The sequence below is a fragment of the Rattus norvegicus genome, chromosome 16 (assembly GCF_021556685.1).
Source record: "Rattus norvegicus strain SHRSP/BbbUtx chromosome 16, alternate assembly SHRSP_T2T, whole genome shotgun sequence".
Lineage (NCBI taxonomy): Eukaryota > Metazoa > Chordata > Mammalia > Rodentia > Muridae > Rattus > Rattus norvegicus.
Window position 1 is genome coordinate 6,661,130 of NC_141549.1, and position 15,785 is coordinate 6,676,914.

Below are 15,785 nucleotides of genomic sequence, written 5' to 3' on the forward strand. Positions count from 1 at the left end.
TCAGTGCAGTGTGAAGGCAGTAAGATAATAACGTGTGATTTAACTTTGTAGGGATAGAGAAACAGCAGCCTTTCTAGTTATAAATTGTCACCATGAGTTGTACAGTATTGATTTCTTAACAGTGATCCGGTAAAGACAGATTTTTTTTTTTTTTTTTTTGGTTCTTTTTTTTTTCGGAGCTGGGGACCGAACCCAGGGCCTTGCGCTTCCTAGGTAAGCGCTCTACCACTGAGCTAAATCCCCAGCCCCAAGACAGATATTTTATTGGAGCATGTGTAAACAAGATGAGCAGAGCCCAGTAATACATCTCATTAACAGTTACCTCAGGGGGCACACTGTAGCGTTATTACCCTGCTTCAGCAGGTTTTACAGCCTGTAGAGTACCCCATTTTAAATTTGTATATGAATTTTGTACTGACCTTTGCCCAAAGCCTTGATGTGTGTTAAAACTGAAGCTTTAACTAGTGTTCTTTGTATTTGAGTTTAAACCTCTCTTCGGTTCATGTTTTATTGTGTGGTTTTATTTCTGCTATATTTAATCTTTGATACATTTTTTCTCAAATCTGACATTTTCACTCCCTCCCTCCCTCCCTCCCTCCCTCCCTCCCTCCCTCCTTCCTTCCTTCCTTTTATCTTTCCCCCCTCCTCTTTTTTTTTTTTTTAAACAGGGTGTGTTACTGTGTTGCTCTAGTTGGCCTTGAACTCGGAGATCTGCCTGCCTCTGCCTTTCCAATGCTAAGATTAAAAGGCATATGCCACCATGTCCTGTTGATTTTGGCTTTCTTTTATGTTACTAGGCCTGTAAGACTTTTTTGTAGATAGTCTTTTTTTTTTGGTTCTTTTTTTCGGAGCTGGGGACCGAACCCAGGGCCTTGCGCTTCCTAGGTAAGCGCTCTACCACTGAGCTAAATCCCCAACCCCTGTAGATAGTCTTAAAGAATCTCATTTGTGACTTTTCTACTTAGGATTTTCTTATATTGATACATCCTAAGAGAAAGTGTGTGTGTGTGTGTGTGTGTGTGTGTGTGTGTGTGTGTGTGTGTGTGTGTGTCTGTGTCTGTGTCTAACATTCCTGCATAATCTGTAATTTTCATTTTGGTTTTTCCTGCTCCTTTGTGTCATTTCTATGTCTTTTCTTGGAGGGAATGTTTCTTACTTTACTCTCAGGCACATCCATGATTCAGGCCCCTTGCTTTTCAGTCCACATAAGCCTTTCAGCATGTCTTACCCCATGTAAGACTTTCTCCTTTGCTGGAAATAGCTAGAATAGGGGTGTTGCAGCATACACCAAACTTTCTGAAATTCTCTTCCATTTCTTCCTGTATTCTGGGTTAAATTGCCGAGTTTCTGTTTATCTGTAAATGTGTGCAGCCATATGCTCTTGGTGTTTCTGACACCTGAGATACGCCTCAGAATAGGTTAGCGGGATTGTCTACTCTTTCATATTCCCTTTTATAAAGTGTAAGAAATCAAAGCTCACTCTAAGAGTATTATAACTATATATAAGAGTATATAGTATGTGGTAGAGTTCTTCGTTGTTAATCTTTTTGTCTTGTTTTTGTCTTTTAATATAGGGGCTGAGATTTATTCAGTTAAAAAACCCTTGGAGCCATTTACGCTGGAAAGGCAGGTACAGTGAAAATGATGTGAAAAACTGGACCCCAGAATTGCAAAAGTATTTAAACTTTGATCCCCGAACAGCTCAGAAAATAGATAATGGTAAGTATCTCTGTAATTTTAATGCCATTTTAGGAGTGTGAGGGATGCATGAGTGTATATGTGCATATGGAGACCATGATAAAACATAGGGATCTTCTCTCCACTGATTGGCTCAATTGGCTAGCCAGCAAGACCTCAGGATCCACCTGTCCTTGCCTCCCCAGCATATACATGGTAGTCAAGCTTTGATGTGAGCACTGGGTATGGAACTCAGGTCACCATGTCTGTGCAGGAAGCACCTAACTGACTGAGCCAACTCCCCAGCCAGTCAGTCAGCCAGTCAGCCAGCCAGCCAGCCAGCCAGTCTTCCTTCCTTCCTACTTCTTCCCTCCCTCCCATTGTGTGTTGCCTGTGTATATGTAAGTGCACCACATGTGCACAGTACCTGCAAAAGTCAAAAGAGGGCACCAGATCTCCTGGAACAGATGGATGTGAGCTACTGTGCAGGTTTTGGGAACCAAATCCATGTCTTCTTCAAGAGCAGCAAGTGCTCTTAACCGCTAAGGTATCTCTGTAACTTCTCTAGCCTTTAATGTCATTTTTAAATAACGTGTTTTCAAGATGAGCTGTACTTAAGAGTTTATTTTATCCTATTTTATTTTATTATGTATATAGGTGTTTGCCTAAATATATATATCTGTGCACTGTATGTGTGCTTGGTGCCCTTAGAGGTGGATCCCTGAAACTGGAATTAGAAAAAGTTGTGAGCCATCACGTGGGTACTGGGATAGAGTCTGGGTCCTGTGAAGAGCAGCCAGGTGCTCTAACCACTGAGCCTTTTCCAGTTTGCTTATTTATGGCTGAAGTTTTTTATGTTAACAAAGACGTTTAATTTTAGGAATATTTTGGATCTCCTGGGATGACCTTTGCCAGTATTATGATGTAGTTTATTTGAGTTGGAACCCAGCTCTTTTTAAAGAGTCAACCTGCATTCACAGGTAAGTTTTATACATTTTAGACTGTGCTTCGTAATATTCTCTACATTGGAAAGGTTTTAAAAAATTTAAAACTATGTGGGGAATAGGAATGGGGCTTTGTACATGAGTACGTGTCTAGGGGACAGAAGGTGGTGTTGGATTCTGGAGCTGGAGATATAGACAGTTGTAAGCCACCCAGTGTGGGTGCTGGGCACGGAACTATGGTCATCTATAGGAGCAGGACATGCTCTTACCCACAAATGGCCTTTCCAGTGCCTGTTCCCCACATTAAAGTTTAAAATAGTGATCAATTCAGAGGGATTATCAACCCCTCTTTCTGTCATTCCCAGTAGCCATTTTTTTGTACTACTTTATTACACCAAAATCTTTTTAAAGGATAGAAAATCCTGATAGCTGTTCTCTGCACTTCTTTAATCCTAGCACTTGAGAGGCAGAGGAGGCAAATCTCTGGGTTCAAGGTCAGCCTGGTCTACACAGTGAGTTCCAGGACAGTCAAGGCTACACAAAAATAAATCTCAAAATAAATAATAAAAATAAAAATAAAAAAAAAATCCTGATGGCATAATTGCATTTGAAACACATCAGTATCTAAAGTAGTGTTTAAAAGGTTAGCCGTGAGCTGGAGAGATGGCTGAGGAGTTAAAAGTTCTTGTTGTTCTTGCAGAGAACCCACAGTACCCACAGAGTGGCCCTCAACCATCTGTAAATAATTCCAGGAGATCTGATGCCCTCTTCAGAACTCCACAGGCAGCAAGCGAACATACATGTAGGCCAAACATTCATACAAATTATTCATGTAGGCCAAACAAACATTCATACTTCTACAATGAAAAAACAAGTAAATATAAAAATATTTTTAAAAATGTTTAGCTGTATGAGATATTTAACCATTGATGTCTTTTTGCTTATTTTTTAGTACTTGGGATGCTAAACAAGGACCTGTGAAAGATGCGTACAGCTTGGCCAACAACCCCCAGTACAAACTGGAGGTGCAGTGTCCACAAGGGGGTGCTGCAGTTTGGGTTTTGCTTAGTAGACACATAACAGACAAGGTACAGCACCCTTCTAATAACACCACCATGCAGAAGTTCTTTCAAGTCTAATCAGCTGCTAAGGTCCTAATTTTATCACCATCTAGTTCCATGTGTATAGGTGCTCTGAAAATGCTTTCTCAAGTAATGAATATCATTGGGTAGATTTCCTTATTTTATAATAAGATACTGAAGTCTTACCAGACTTCTCTAAGGGAGGAGCTTGCTTTTCAGTGAGAATATGAGGGCTGATACATACTTTAAACTTACAAATATTAAGATTAGTGTGTGCTGGAAGGGACTTGGACAGTGGGTCATTAGTTCTGACTGTAGAAAGGCTAATTGTAATCCTAATTGTTCACATAGTAGTCACTCATTCAGAAAAGCATGGCTTCTATAGAACCAAATAGTTGACGCGCTCTTGAAATTAGCTCTGGGGGTTGGGGATTTAGCTCAGTGGTAGAGCGCTTGCCTAGCATGCGCAAGGCCCTGGGTTCAGTCCCCAGCTCCGGGAAAAAAAAAAAAAAAAAAAAAAAAAAGAAAAGAAAAAAGAAATTACCTCTGTAACATTTAGAATAGAGAACCTCGTGAGTCCGTTTTCCTAACTGTGGTGGGTTCTCTGTGATTGTAGGATGACTTTGCAAATAACCGTGAGTTTATCACAATGGTTGTGTACAAGACTGACGGCAAGAAAGTCTATTACCCAGGTAAGCACTGCTGAGCACGCGTGAAGCATCCTTACTTAGAGAACTGAGCTACAAAGGAAACATTCGTCCTGTGTGTAGAAGGCATGGAGAAGCATAATCATATCAATTATAGTCATGCTGGGACACTAACATCCAGCAAAGCAGACTGGGCGTTTAGGTAGAGATATGTGTAAAACTTTAATTTTGAAACTCTTAAAATTTGGGCTTATATATTTTTGTACATAATCATCAGAACTTAATTTCTAATATGTGCAAAAGTTTATAAAGCACTGGAAAGAGAAGAGGAGGGAAATGACATGTCTTTTTAAAGTGCATTGAATTCCTTCTAAGCATTAATTCCCACCCCAATGAGGCAGTTCTAGTTGAGGAATGCTGGTGGCTTGAGCTAGGACAGTTGTAGAGTAAGGCCGAGAGGGCAGATTTGATTATCAGTAGCACTGTACAGGACGTGCTGAGCTGATGCGGGGAGCCCTGGAATCCGGGTTTTTTTGTTTTGTTTTTAAGTAAACGCAAGCTGTTGTAGTTACTAAGATGGGTAAGCATTGGTCATATTATTGATTTTGTTTCTGAGTAAACTCAGAAGTTCATTTTTGGCTTGTTACATTTGAGTAATAAGATTTCTAGGTAAGGATGCCAAGTGGGCAGTTTATTTTTGAGTGGGGTATGAGGTGGGGGCCTGAGGTCCAGCTTGACGAGTCAGGCAGAGGTAGGTAGCATCTGAAGACTAGACTAGATAATCCCTTTATATAATCCTTCTGAGAGAGCTGTAGGCCAGGACATGACCGATAGCTTCTCATGCGTCTTTCTCATGCTGGGCAAAGGAGTGGTGCTTACTACACAACTTGGTCAGGATGCAGTCGATGTACAGTGATGTTGGGTAGAACCTTAGCAAAGGAGGCGCTCCAAGAGGAGAGGAGCCTCTGTCTCCTGCTGGCTGACAGCTCAGACAAGACGCAGCTGGACTCAGTATCTTGAGGTCATTGTTGACCTTGATGAGAAGAGGCTCTGGCAGGAAGGTAGGGAGGACAGAGAGGATCAGCACTGTTTGATGTTTTGTCATAGAGGAAAATATGCGGACTTCACCATTGCAGTGGCCAGGGCAGGCCTTAAAGCTTGTATGTTAGTCTCTCTCAGTTCAGCGGTTGGCATCCCACTGAGGGCTCAATTCCAAGTCAAACCAGCCATTTTCAAATGTTGATCATTATACACACACACACACACACACACACACACACACATTTTCCTAGCATGAAAATTTTACATGATTTTATAATTTGAAATACATTTACTACTACTTTTAGTTTTAAAATTTAAAGAAGGTAGAAGTTTTTTGTTTGCCTTTTTGCTTCTGTTTTCTTACTTGAACAGTATTCTCTTTATGTATTGATTTTTTTTTTCAGGATATTCCTAGGGTACAGTTTTATTTACATCACACTAGAACAGGCATTTTGCTCTCCGTTAATGAAACAGACACAGAAATTAAAAACTTAGCCCACGGGCTGGTAAGAGGGTTCAGTGGATAAAGGTGTTTGCTGCCAAGTCTGACAGCCTGAATTCAATCCCTGTGACCCAGTTGGGGCAAGGGGAGAGATGACTCAGGTTATTGTAAGTCATTAAGAGGATTTGAAGAAGCTGGTTTAACATCCCTAAGGTTTGTTTAGTTCTCCATTGGAGGGTGGGTGATGTTAATAGATGTGTTTATATGCTTTTTCGCATCTTAGAAAACCAAAGCTAATCCTGACTTTGAAAATCTTTTCTGTAAACATTCGGTCTGTGCAGCTGACCCAGCTCCATACATTGATGGGATTCGAATTAACAGCCCTCACTACTTGACTAAGATAAAGCTGACCACGCCTGGGACTCACACCTTCACCCTAGTGGTTTCTCAGTATGAGAAACAGAATACGATTCATTACACTGTCCGGGTAAGAGTCGTCAACCACGAACCACCACGTAGTGACAGATACAGAGTTCATGATGGCTCTGCTTTATATGTGGGACTACTTGAACAGTTCTCTCGAGCTATGCCTCTTGCTGTGCATTTTAGACTGGCTTTGTAGCCCAGGCTGGCTTGAATTCATATATTCTGACCTCAACTTCCAGAGTGCTAGGGAAAAAAAAATTATTTTTGAAAATCATTTTCTACTTTTTTTTATTTTTATCAATAATTATGCTCCCTGAAAAAAATGTGAGTTATGTTGGGCAGTGGTGCCCCACACCTTTAATCCCAGAATTTGGGAGGCAGAGGCAGGTGAATCTGAGTTAGAGGTCAACATGATCTACAGAACAAGTTCCAGGACAGCCAGGGCTATACGGAGAAACTATCTCAAAAAACAAAAGTTGCATTGTACTTTGTATAACATTTTGTATAACACATTTTCATAATGGCTTATTCCTGAAAGGTAGTTGATTAAATGCAATTAAATGACAGCTTTCAGTAGGGCGCGGTGGTGGAGGCAACACACACCTGGAACTGTTTTTACTACACTGCTGTCACATTGCTGGAAAGGTCACATAGGTGTGTTTGTCACATATAAGAAATTCAATATGGATGGAGTTTTAGTGATAAAAGACATTAGGAACTGTTTATTTCTTGGCTGGAGTCATACACTGACAGTCAAGACAAAATCCCCCTAGTTCCTGGTTACTTCAGTGTGACTTGATCCCAACTAGTATTTGAGCTGTAGAATAATCTGGTTGTTCCATTATCACTTTGGTAAGTTCCTTTGACGTTTCTCAGGATAATCTTTGGTGGGCCTTCCTATTTTCTGTTTTAATTCAGGTATATTCAGCTTGCAGCTTTACTTTCTCGAAGATCCCTTCACCATACACCTTATCAAAGCGGGTAAGAAAGTCTGTGCTGTAACCTCACTGTTCTTTGTAGCCTTTAGAATCCCTTTCCTTTCGGGAAACAACGGTCTATTTTGGTCAGAATACAAGATCTGTGTTCTGAATACAGAACTGTTTCTGTGGAAATAGAAAACAGGTAATTCTAAAGAATTAGCCATATGTTTGCTTGTTGGCAGCCCACGTAGATGAACTCGGAGAGAATTTGAAATCAGCTTGCAGTGTACAGAAGATTCTAGAGAGGATTTCTGATAGGGCTGGCAGTTTTATGATTGAGAGGTGGAGGAACTAGTAGAGCAGCCTGGGTGGGTGAAGACCTCAACAAGTCTGACAGAGAGTGGAATCAGAATGTGAAATTTTATTAATACAGAAACTTTACTCTACAGATTAATGGAAAGTGGAGTGGTCAAAGTGCTGGAGGATGTGGAAATTTTCAGGAGACTCACAAAAATAACCCCATCTACCAATTCCATATCGATAAGACTGGTCCGTTACTAATTGAGCTGAGGGGACCAAGGTTTGTATCTATGTGTGTGTTTGTGTGTGCGTGCATTGGAGCTTTTAAATTACTGAGGATATGTTAAATCTGATCTTAATTGGAAACAAGTCTGTGGAAACAGGAAAAGGATTAATGATTAATGATGACATTACAGGGTAGAGGCCGGTCATCAGTAGTGGTATGGAATTGAGCATCCATGTATAATGGTGATGTGACCTGTCTCTCACACCAGGGCTGAAACTCAGTTCTAGATTACAGACTAAATGTTAAAAGCAAACAATATCTTCTAGAATATAATGTGGGGGGCTGGAGAGATGGCTCAGCGGTTAAGAGCACTGACTGCTCTTCCAGAGGTCCTGAGTTCAATTCTCAGCAACCACATGGTGGTTCACAACCATCTGTAATGGGATCCGATGCCCTCTTCTGGTGTGTCTGAAGACGATGACAGTGTAACCACATACATTAAATAAATAATCTTTTTAAAAAAATATAATAGAATAGAATATGGATGGATATCTGGTATGAAATGCAGTTGAACATTTTTTTTCTGTGAGTGATTCCCAGCATATCATACTATTATATGAATTTAGATTCTATTCCTGGGCTTCCGTTTTCTAGTGTTTCTGTCAGATACAGTGCTAATATCTCATTTAGAAGTGTGTGTTAAATGATGAAACAAGTCTAGCCTGAAGTGATGGCACAGTGCCTTTAATTCCAGCACTCAGACGGCAGAGGCAGGTAGGTCTACATAGTGAGTTCCAGGACGGCCATGGCTACTTAATGAGACTTGTCTCAAAACAGCAGTGAAACAAAAAGTATGTTTTTTTTGTTTGTTTGTTTGTTTTTTTTTTTCGGAGCTGGGGACCGAACCCAGGGCCTTGCGCTTCCTAGGCAAGCGCTCTACCACTGAGCCACATCCCCAATCCCAAAAAGTATGTTTTATATTAAGCTTAATGCATTATTAGTCTTTATGGATTAAATTTCAAAACTAGGTGGAAATTATGCATAGAAATAGTATACATAATTCAGAGTACTGTTTTCTCTTGGTAAGAAACATGCATAGAAATGTCTCATACAAAGTGTATTTAAACTGTTTACTGACACAGCAATGCTGTTTGATTTTAACACTAGGCAATACAGTGTTGGATTTGAGGTTGTAGCAGTTTCCATAGCGGGAGATCCTGGTCCCCATGGCTTTCAGAGGAAATCTAGTGGTGACTATAGGTAACGTTGGCATTTTGTTTGTGTTCAGTATACGCTGTGTGACACGATGGCCTACAAACCATATTCTCATTTCCCCTGGATATAGGTGTGGATTTTGCTACTTAGAACTGGAAAACATACCTGCTGGGATCTTTAATGTCATCCCCAGTACTTTTTTGCCTAAACAAGAAGGACCCTTTTTCTTGGACTTCAATAGTACTGTCCCCATCAAGACAACCCAACTCCAGTGATAGGACTCTCAGCTATTACTGGATTCCATACCCACCAGTCTTCAGCTTCAGACAAGGAGACACATCATGACGGTGAACCATCAGAGTGGAATTAAATCAAAAGCGCATTACAGTGGGGTCTGGTGCTTGTTGTGGTGTTTGGATTTCAGCCAGATTTCAGTCAGAATCACCTTAATCACCCGAAACACTGTTTACAAGGTTTTGTGCATACAGACTTGGCATGTGCTTCGTGGCTAACTTTGTATAAGCTACAGGTTAGGTTCAGCCATCACTGTGAAATGCTTTTGCTAACAGGACAGGGGACTAAAGCAGGATGAGGACAACTGAGTGCAAGAGCAGGCTATGTTAGCATCTTGAAATTCTTGTTTCCTGTTTTTACAGAGCACGTACGTTTAGCCCGTTTTTATGTTGAACCCACCATACATCTTAAGCAATGAATTATGTCACTGTAACTAATTTGAATTTTTCATTGTGTCTTTAAATATTTGCTGTTGTATAGATGTTAAGCTTTAAAAAGCAGTTTAGCTTAGCATGAAGATGCTCAGGCTTGAAGGTGGTGAGTGTTCGCTGCATCGTCCATGGTAGAGAACTGAGGTATATCTACTGTTGCTGTTTTTAATTCTTAGCAGGTTGGTGAATGTAGTAACGGGACTGGAAATGTTCAGGTTTAGCGTGTAGGGTTTTTAATTGCTCTGTAGTCAGTGCTCTCATCACAGGAATTTGGAGAGTCCTTGAGAATTAGTATATGGTGATTGAGTTACACAGCATTCATAAAAAGTGAGTGGTCAGGAATTAGTGTTTACATAAAAATCATCAGTACAGAGCGATGCTCAAGATTTTCAAGGTGTGGAAAATAGTATGGGATCTGTCGGTGTCTCTACTTTATAATTATCAAAACTATTTCTACTGCCTTTGAATGAAATAAAATATTTATACTTATGGAGACTGTATGTAGTTTAATGTCTAGAACTTGGTTTGTTTAGTCTCATGCGTCCCTGGAGAAGACAGACACGCAGAGAAATGCTTGCTTCAGTAAAACCAGTGAGATCTCACTTGGCTAAAATAAAAGTTCTAAGAGTTCAGCCACATGAGCTTTAGTTTCTGCTCTCAGATGTAATAGAGGCTGAGGGCCGGCAGCTCAGTGGCACAGCCCTCACACATCACAGACAAAGGCAGCAGAGAAGAGCTGTGTGTGAACAGTGCTGACTCCTGTAGGCTGCACTCACACAGACTTCAAAGAACTGCCATTTGAATACCATAAGTACAGAACAGAAATGGTCAGGACTTATTTTTCAGTATGGACTTATCACCCTGCATATTCTTTTTAATCTTTTCAGTGGCTAAGTCAAGCACAGGCCTTACTGATGCTTTTTACAAGGGAAACAAGCCTGAACGGTCCTGCTTCAGTTCACAAGCTTTAACCCTGGGCCAGGTTCAGTGGCCCGGATGCTTTCTATGTGGGGACAGCAGACTGGACTTGATAGTAGGAAGGTGACAATTGGATCAGAAGCACCACTGTAGAACAGATTTTTAAAATGAGAAATAGAGAGAGGATGGTGGCTCAGGTATCTAATTTCAGTATACACATAGATGCTCAGACAAAGAGGACCCCCCCCCCGACACAGTAAAGCAAATTATCCAGGAAAGGTCAACCATAAGCTGGAGGCCCAAAAACTGAAATTAGCTAAATTTCAGAAACGGTAACTTCAGATATAGGACGACAGGGTGGGAGAGTGAGTCCTCAATGCTGCAGGGAAGGCAAGATGACAAGAGTGGGACTGCTTTAACCTGGAAATGTGGAAAGAAGAAGAAAGGTGAGGAAGGGCCGATGAAGCAGGAGCCAGGGTCAAAGGCCGTGCACCTCAGCTGGTGTGGAGACAAGCCGGCTGATGGGGAAGGGGAACTGAAGCAGGAAGGCATGTAATGAAGCCCCCAGTGCCCACGTGAGGGATACAGCACTAAGCTTCCCGACACAAGAATCTTCCATATTCTAGTCTCTGCCAGAAACACACTACACAGCTTTACCTCAGAAATGTTGACAGGAACGAGCAGCCGCCTCACTGCAGGGAACAGAGTTGAAAGGGACTTCTACCAAGTCTGAGATGGAGCATTAACACGGCACGCACTGATGACTTAGGCATTTCATCCACACAGCACGTTTTCAGTGTGTAGACCGACGTTAAAGTCCAGTGCTCTCACGTCGTCCGACCCAGGTACCACAAACTAAAGGAGACTGAGTCGGACGAGCCATGTTCCCTTGCCCCAAGACTGCACTGACCAGTGAAACTAAAAACACCTCTCCTCTCGGGACTCTCACCTGGAGCTGCCTGCTGGCCTCGCCAGTGCTCACCCCTGTAACAGCAGAAGTGGGGGTTCTAATCCAGACCCTGGTATTTGGGCTTAAATTACCAGGATCTTTTCACCTGAAAAGAGAGGATGACTGCAGCATCCCATGGTCGGTCTCAACAAGGCAAGAGGAGAAGACAGACAAGAGTGGGCTTTCTCATCGGAAGTCACAAAGTCTTCTTAGTTTTTATTACACTCCAGGTAATAAAACAAGTACAAAATAACCTTGTAATAAGGATACTGTGTCCATCAATAAAAAAGAGAAACACTCGTGTATGAAGAGAGAGGTATACATACATGGCTAACATTAACAGGCAGTTTGAAACGGGTTGGTTTTTTTTTTTTCCAGAAACGGTAGATTAATAAAACAAGACACATAAAATACAGTGCTCTAAATATGCATAACCAGAAACACTAAGTCTAGACACTACTATTAGCATAACAGATCCATTGCTTCTATTTACCAACCATGCCCACTCCCTTTCCTAGCTTCAAGGACAGTTTCCTCTAAGGAATTCTAGGTGCAGCATAAACCTTAAATAATCTGTTATTGTAGAAATTACAGTCTACAGAGAAATGAACTCCTTGTCAATCTAGATAGAGCCGTGGTAATCATTCCTCACATGCACGTCTCTTAGAATAAAGCCCCTTGGCGGGCAGGCTATAAAACCGTCCCCAGCCGCAGATCCTGTCTATGCTATCTACGTCCCCGCTACTTCATTCCCCATCCCCACATTGGCATTCACTGTTCCCACCCCAAAAAGTGCAGTTCATGGTGGCTTCCCTAGGAAATGGTTCAACGGTTTCCCAGAAGACATGCTCCTTAACCCCTCTGAGCACCAGAGGCGATGATAGTGAACTGTGTCCCTGGCATTGTTGTTACAATGTGTTCGGAACACTTGAGTTTTTGTTTATGTAAGTTTTTAAATTATTTTGGTGCCCTGTGATGTGATGTCAAAATCATCTCAGTTTCCCCAGGTGGAGGGGACACAGGGATAGAGATGCAGGCTGTGACCCAGTCTGGCTACGTGCCCGGCTCTCCCGGCTCAGGTTCTCTCACAGAAACTAGTTATTGCTTCCACAGGGAAGGCTCTGCCAAGGCCGTGGCCCTGGGCACAGTTTACCTGCAGTGGCTCTGCTCTGAAAAACGCACCAGCCCAAGAGCTCTTACCAGGGGGACATTGCTTGGCCCTCAAGGTCACTGAAACTTGTTAGTGTGGTCTAGAGTAAGTGCGTACTATTTGGCTTATGTTAAATGATTATTGGCACAATGTTCTTGGATTTCGTGTATAAATACGAGCTGCACATGGGCCACAGCCCCGGGTGGATCAGCCAATCTGCACCGTTTTTATGTCAGCAATTATTCCTTCTCTTCCTTTTGAGCACTGTAGGGAGAGCTGCTTCATACGGGTTTCCAAGGCCTGACCCTCGAGGGATGTGCTGCTTTGGCTCCTGCTCCTGCCACCGCCAGCGCTGGTGCTGCTGAGAACGCGGTTGTTGTTGGCTTTGTCACTCATTTTATTCTCGGCCCCTTCTGCTCTGTCTCCTGCACAGAAACAGATTGCCAAACTGGCGGTCAGTTTCCAGAGTTCCACAGGCACCAGCGTCAGCCACCTGATGAGCCCTCTGCACTTCCTGCTGAGCGCCATCGTCTCAGAGGGTCCTCCAGCACTGGGACACGCTGCGCTCATTCCCTAATACGTATCTGAGAGAGGAGGTGTACCATTCTCATTTCGTAGCTAGGAAGCAAACCTCTCCAGCGGGAACTTGCAGTAAGAGGACTGCTCTTAGGAGGGAGATGGGGCCTAAGTTCTGCTCGATTGAGGCTGGCCAGGCAGAGCCAGGGACCCCAGAAGAGCCCTTGAAAGCAATCTGAGTGATCTATTCCACAGGCTGTCCTCAGAGATCAGCAATGCACCCCTGGGCCCCTGAGATCTAGCACAGGGAGACCTGGCAAAGGCACGGACAGTGCACAAGCTGAGCTGCAACCTACCTCGTTCCACCTCACATTCAGGGGAGGAGGCCCCGCTGCATTCACTTCGAGGACCCAGTATTGGGAACATCATCCCAAATTCTGACAGGGACACAGGGCTGGGCAGATCCAGGCTGCCGGGCCTTGCCACTGCAGGGAACTGGTCAGGCATTTCAGATGGACTTGTTGGTCCTGAACTAAAGCTGGACACAGACTGGGTTTCTGAGTCATCTTCAGACACCAAGTTGCCGCAGTTGTCATCTTCAAAGGCTTCTGAAGCCACTGTGATGAGAGAAGATCAATCACAGGCATCTGCTAGACAGCAGCCCAGTCCCTTAAACGCTTGCACGCATGCGCTCACACAGCATGGAGTTGGCAGGACCGCCAGCACTCCTGAGCCTGTCTGACCAGCCTCCAGAGCTTTGAAAGGAAGCAGCTTGTCTAACATACACAAAGGCCAGAGTTCCACCCCCAGTACAGAAGGAAAAGGGAAGAAGGAAAGAAAGGGGAAGGTAAACTCAGACATAGCCCTTTGTAATGTATCTTTTACTAGGCAGTCTCAGAATGAAGCCTGAAGGTCTTCTGACCCAAGCAGCGAGAGCTGCTGGATGGGCCGTCCCGCCTGGAATGTCCGTGTAACTTCTTATCTCAAAAGACTACCTCAAAACCTGCCTAGACCACTGTTTGCTACAAAGAACAGTGTTCCTTCCCAGTGCTCTAGCTGAGCCGATTTGTGGGCAGAATAACCAAAGCTTAGAAACGGAAAAAGCCTCTTCAGCCTGCACTCTCATTTTTAAGATCCTTCCTAGTTCCCATTATGTCTGTGATGTCTTTAAACATGGCCTAGCAACCAGAGAGGATTGTTACTGTGCCACTGAGGCAGGAAGTGGGTGCAGAGCTGAACTCATATCTAAGTCCACTGCTGACCGTGTGGCCTTGTGAGTTACTCAGCTCATGAAGCTCTGTGTACAGGATTAGTGAGGTGATGGGCACAGTAACTCATACATAATCATTGATCACAGTAGTCTCATTTCCCTTCAACCTGGCAGCTCAGCACCTGTTGATGGCCTTTAAGCACGGCTGGGGGTGGAGCCAGGGATGGCTCAATGGTTAAGCACCTGCTGCCCTTCCAGAGACCCAGGTTTGATTTCCAGCACTTACATGGCAGCTAATAACTAATTCCAGAGGATCCAGTGTCCCCTTCTGACATCAGGCAGTCGTGTGTATACATAGATACACGTGGGAAAATCACTCATGCCCAGAAATTATTTAAAACATGATAGTAATAAGGAAAAGAAAAAAAGAATTGCTGACGAAGGAGCCTCAGAAGCGCGGGAAAGGAAAAGCTGGAGACAGTAGTTTTCTAAGCCGATCCTTGCACAGGGATCCTGAACAGAGGAGACCGTGTGGTCAGACCCCCGTGGCTCCTCAGCACCCTTGTGACACAACGGACCCCAGCCTCATTATGCAGCTGAAGCAGCGAACACGTCAGGGCTCCTCTGTCTCATACCACTAGTGAAATGGGACCTGGATCAAATCTGGATCCTAAGTCCCTATTAAATCTTTCCTCACAACGTCTTAAAGCCCTGGATGTTCCAATGTGTACTTAGACTGCCTGAGGGGGTGGAGGGGGAACATTTCCCAGTCTTACCGGACCACAGAATGCTAATACTCAGTAGCGGTCTCAGGAGCACTGTCCCACGTGAGAACAAAACTCTCCAATTCATGTGTGGTGGGCAAAGGACAGGGACCATAGAAAGCAGACGTCACACACACACTGATTCCTGCTCGTCAGACTCACCGGAAATGGCATCAGGCTCAGGCTTGCTTGCAGGCAGGTTCTCCACTGAGGTGATGCTGCCCTCTGCCCCCACGCCACAGCCCCGAGGCCCCATGGCATTGGAGCGCCGCCGCTCGTGTATCTCATCCGAGATCCTCTCCAGGCTCTTCAGGGCTGCCTTATACTCGCCTTTCGCCAGGGCCAGCTTGGCCTGAAGGTCATCCACTGTCTTCTTCAGTTGCTGAATTGGAAGATGGGGGACGCGGTAAGCCAAAGTGGCCCTGGAGGGGCTGCACGTGATTACAACACAAAGAACTTCCTGAGACACCCAAGACAATTGACTAAAGGGTCCAATGGCTTTCACTCATGGCTACCCATTCAACGGGAAGAAAATCTCTACCAGCTCAAGACACCAGTCCATGTGAACTAAATGCTAATAAAGTGCAGCCCTCACGGAAGGAACAGTAGACAGAAGTGCTGCAGCCTCCTCAC

General features: G+C 43.6%; 2 protein-coding genes across 8 annotated transcripts in view; one reads left to right on the forward strand and one right to left on the reverse strand.

Annotated features, from left to right (window-relative positions):
• The window catches only part of Capn7 (calpain 7), a 36,290-nt gene extending 26,152 nt beyond the window's left edge, over positions 1 to 10,138 (forward strand). For 3 of the 4 annotated variants that reach the window (XM_087588167.1, XM_087588169.1, NM_001030037.1), the window contains 9 exon segments: positions 1,575 to 1,719; positions 2,558 to 2,657; positions 3,574 to 3,709; positions 4,320 to 4,395; positions 6,175 to 6,320; positions 7,178 to 7,240; positions 7,629 to 7,759; positions 8,873 to 8,965; positions 9,051 to 10,138. In XM_087588167.1, the coding sequence (XP_087444293.1) occupies positions 1,575 to 1,719; positions 2,558 to 2,657; positions 3,574 to 3,709; positions 4,320 to 4,395; positions 6,175 to 6,320; positions 7,178 to 7,240; positions 7,629 to 7,759; positions 8,873 to 8,965; positions 9,051 to 9,195 (1,035 nt within the window). In that variant the 3' untranslated portion in view covers positions 9,196 to 10,138. 4 annotated transcript variants of the gene reach the window in all.
• A 1,556-nt stretch (positions 10,139 to 11,694) lies between these two features.
• Sh3bp5 (SH3-domain binding protein 5) overlaps positions 11,695 to 15,785 on the reverse strand; it is a 64,610-nt gene continuing 60,519 nt past the window's right edge. For all 4 annotated transcript variants that reach the window (XM_087587444.1, NM_054011.2, XM_087587446.1 and 1 more), the window contains 3 exon segments: positions 15,315 to 15,534; positions 13,535 to 13,795; positions 11,695 to 13,087 (listed from right to left, as the gene is read on the reverse strand). In XM_087587444.1, coding sequence (XP_087443570.1) covers positions 12,870 to 13,087; positions 13,535 to 13,795; positions 15,315 to 15,534 — 699 coding nt within the window. In that variant the 3' untranslated portion in view covers positions 11,695 to 12,869.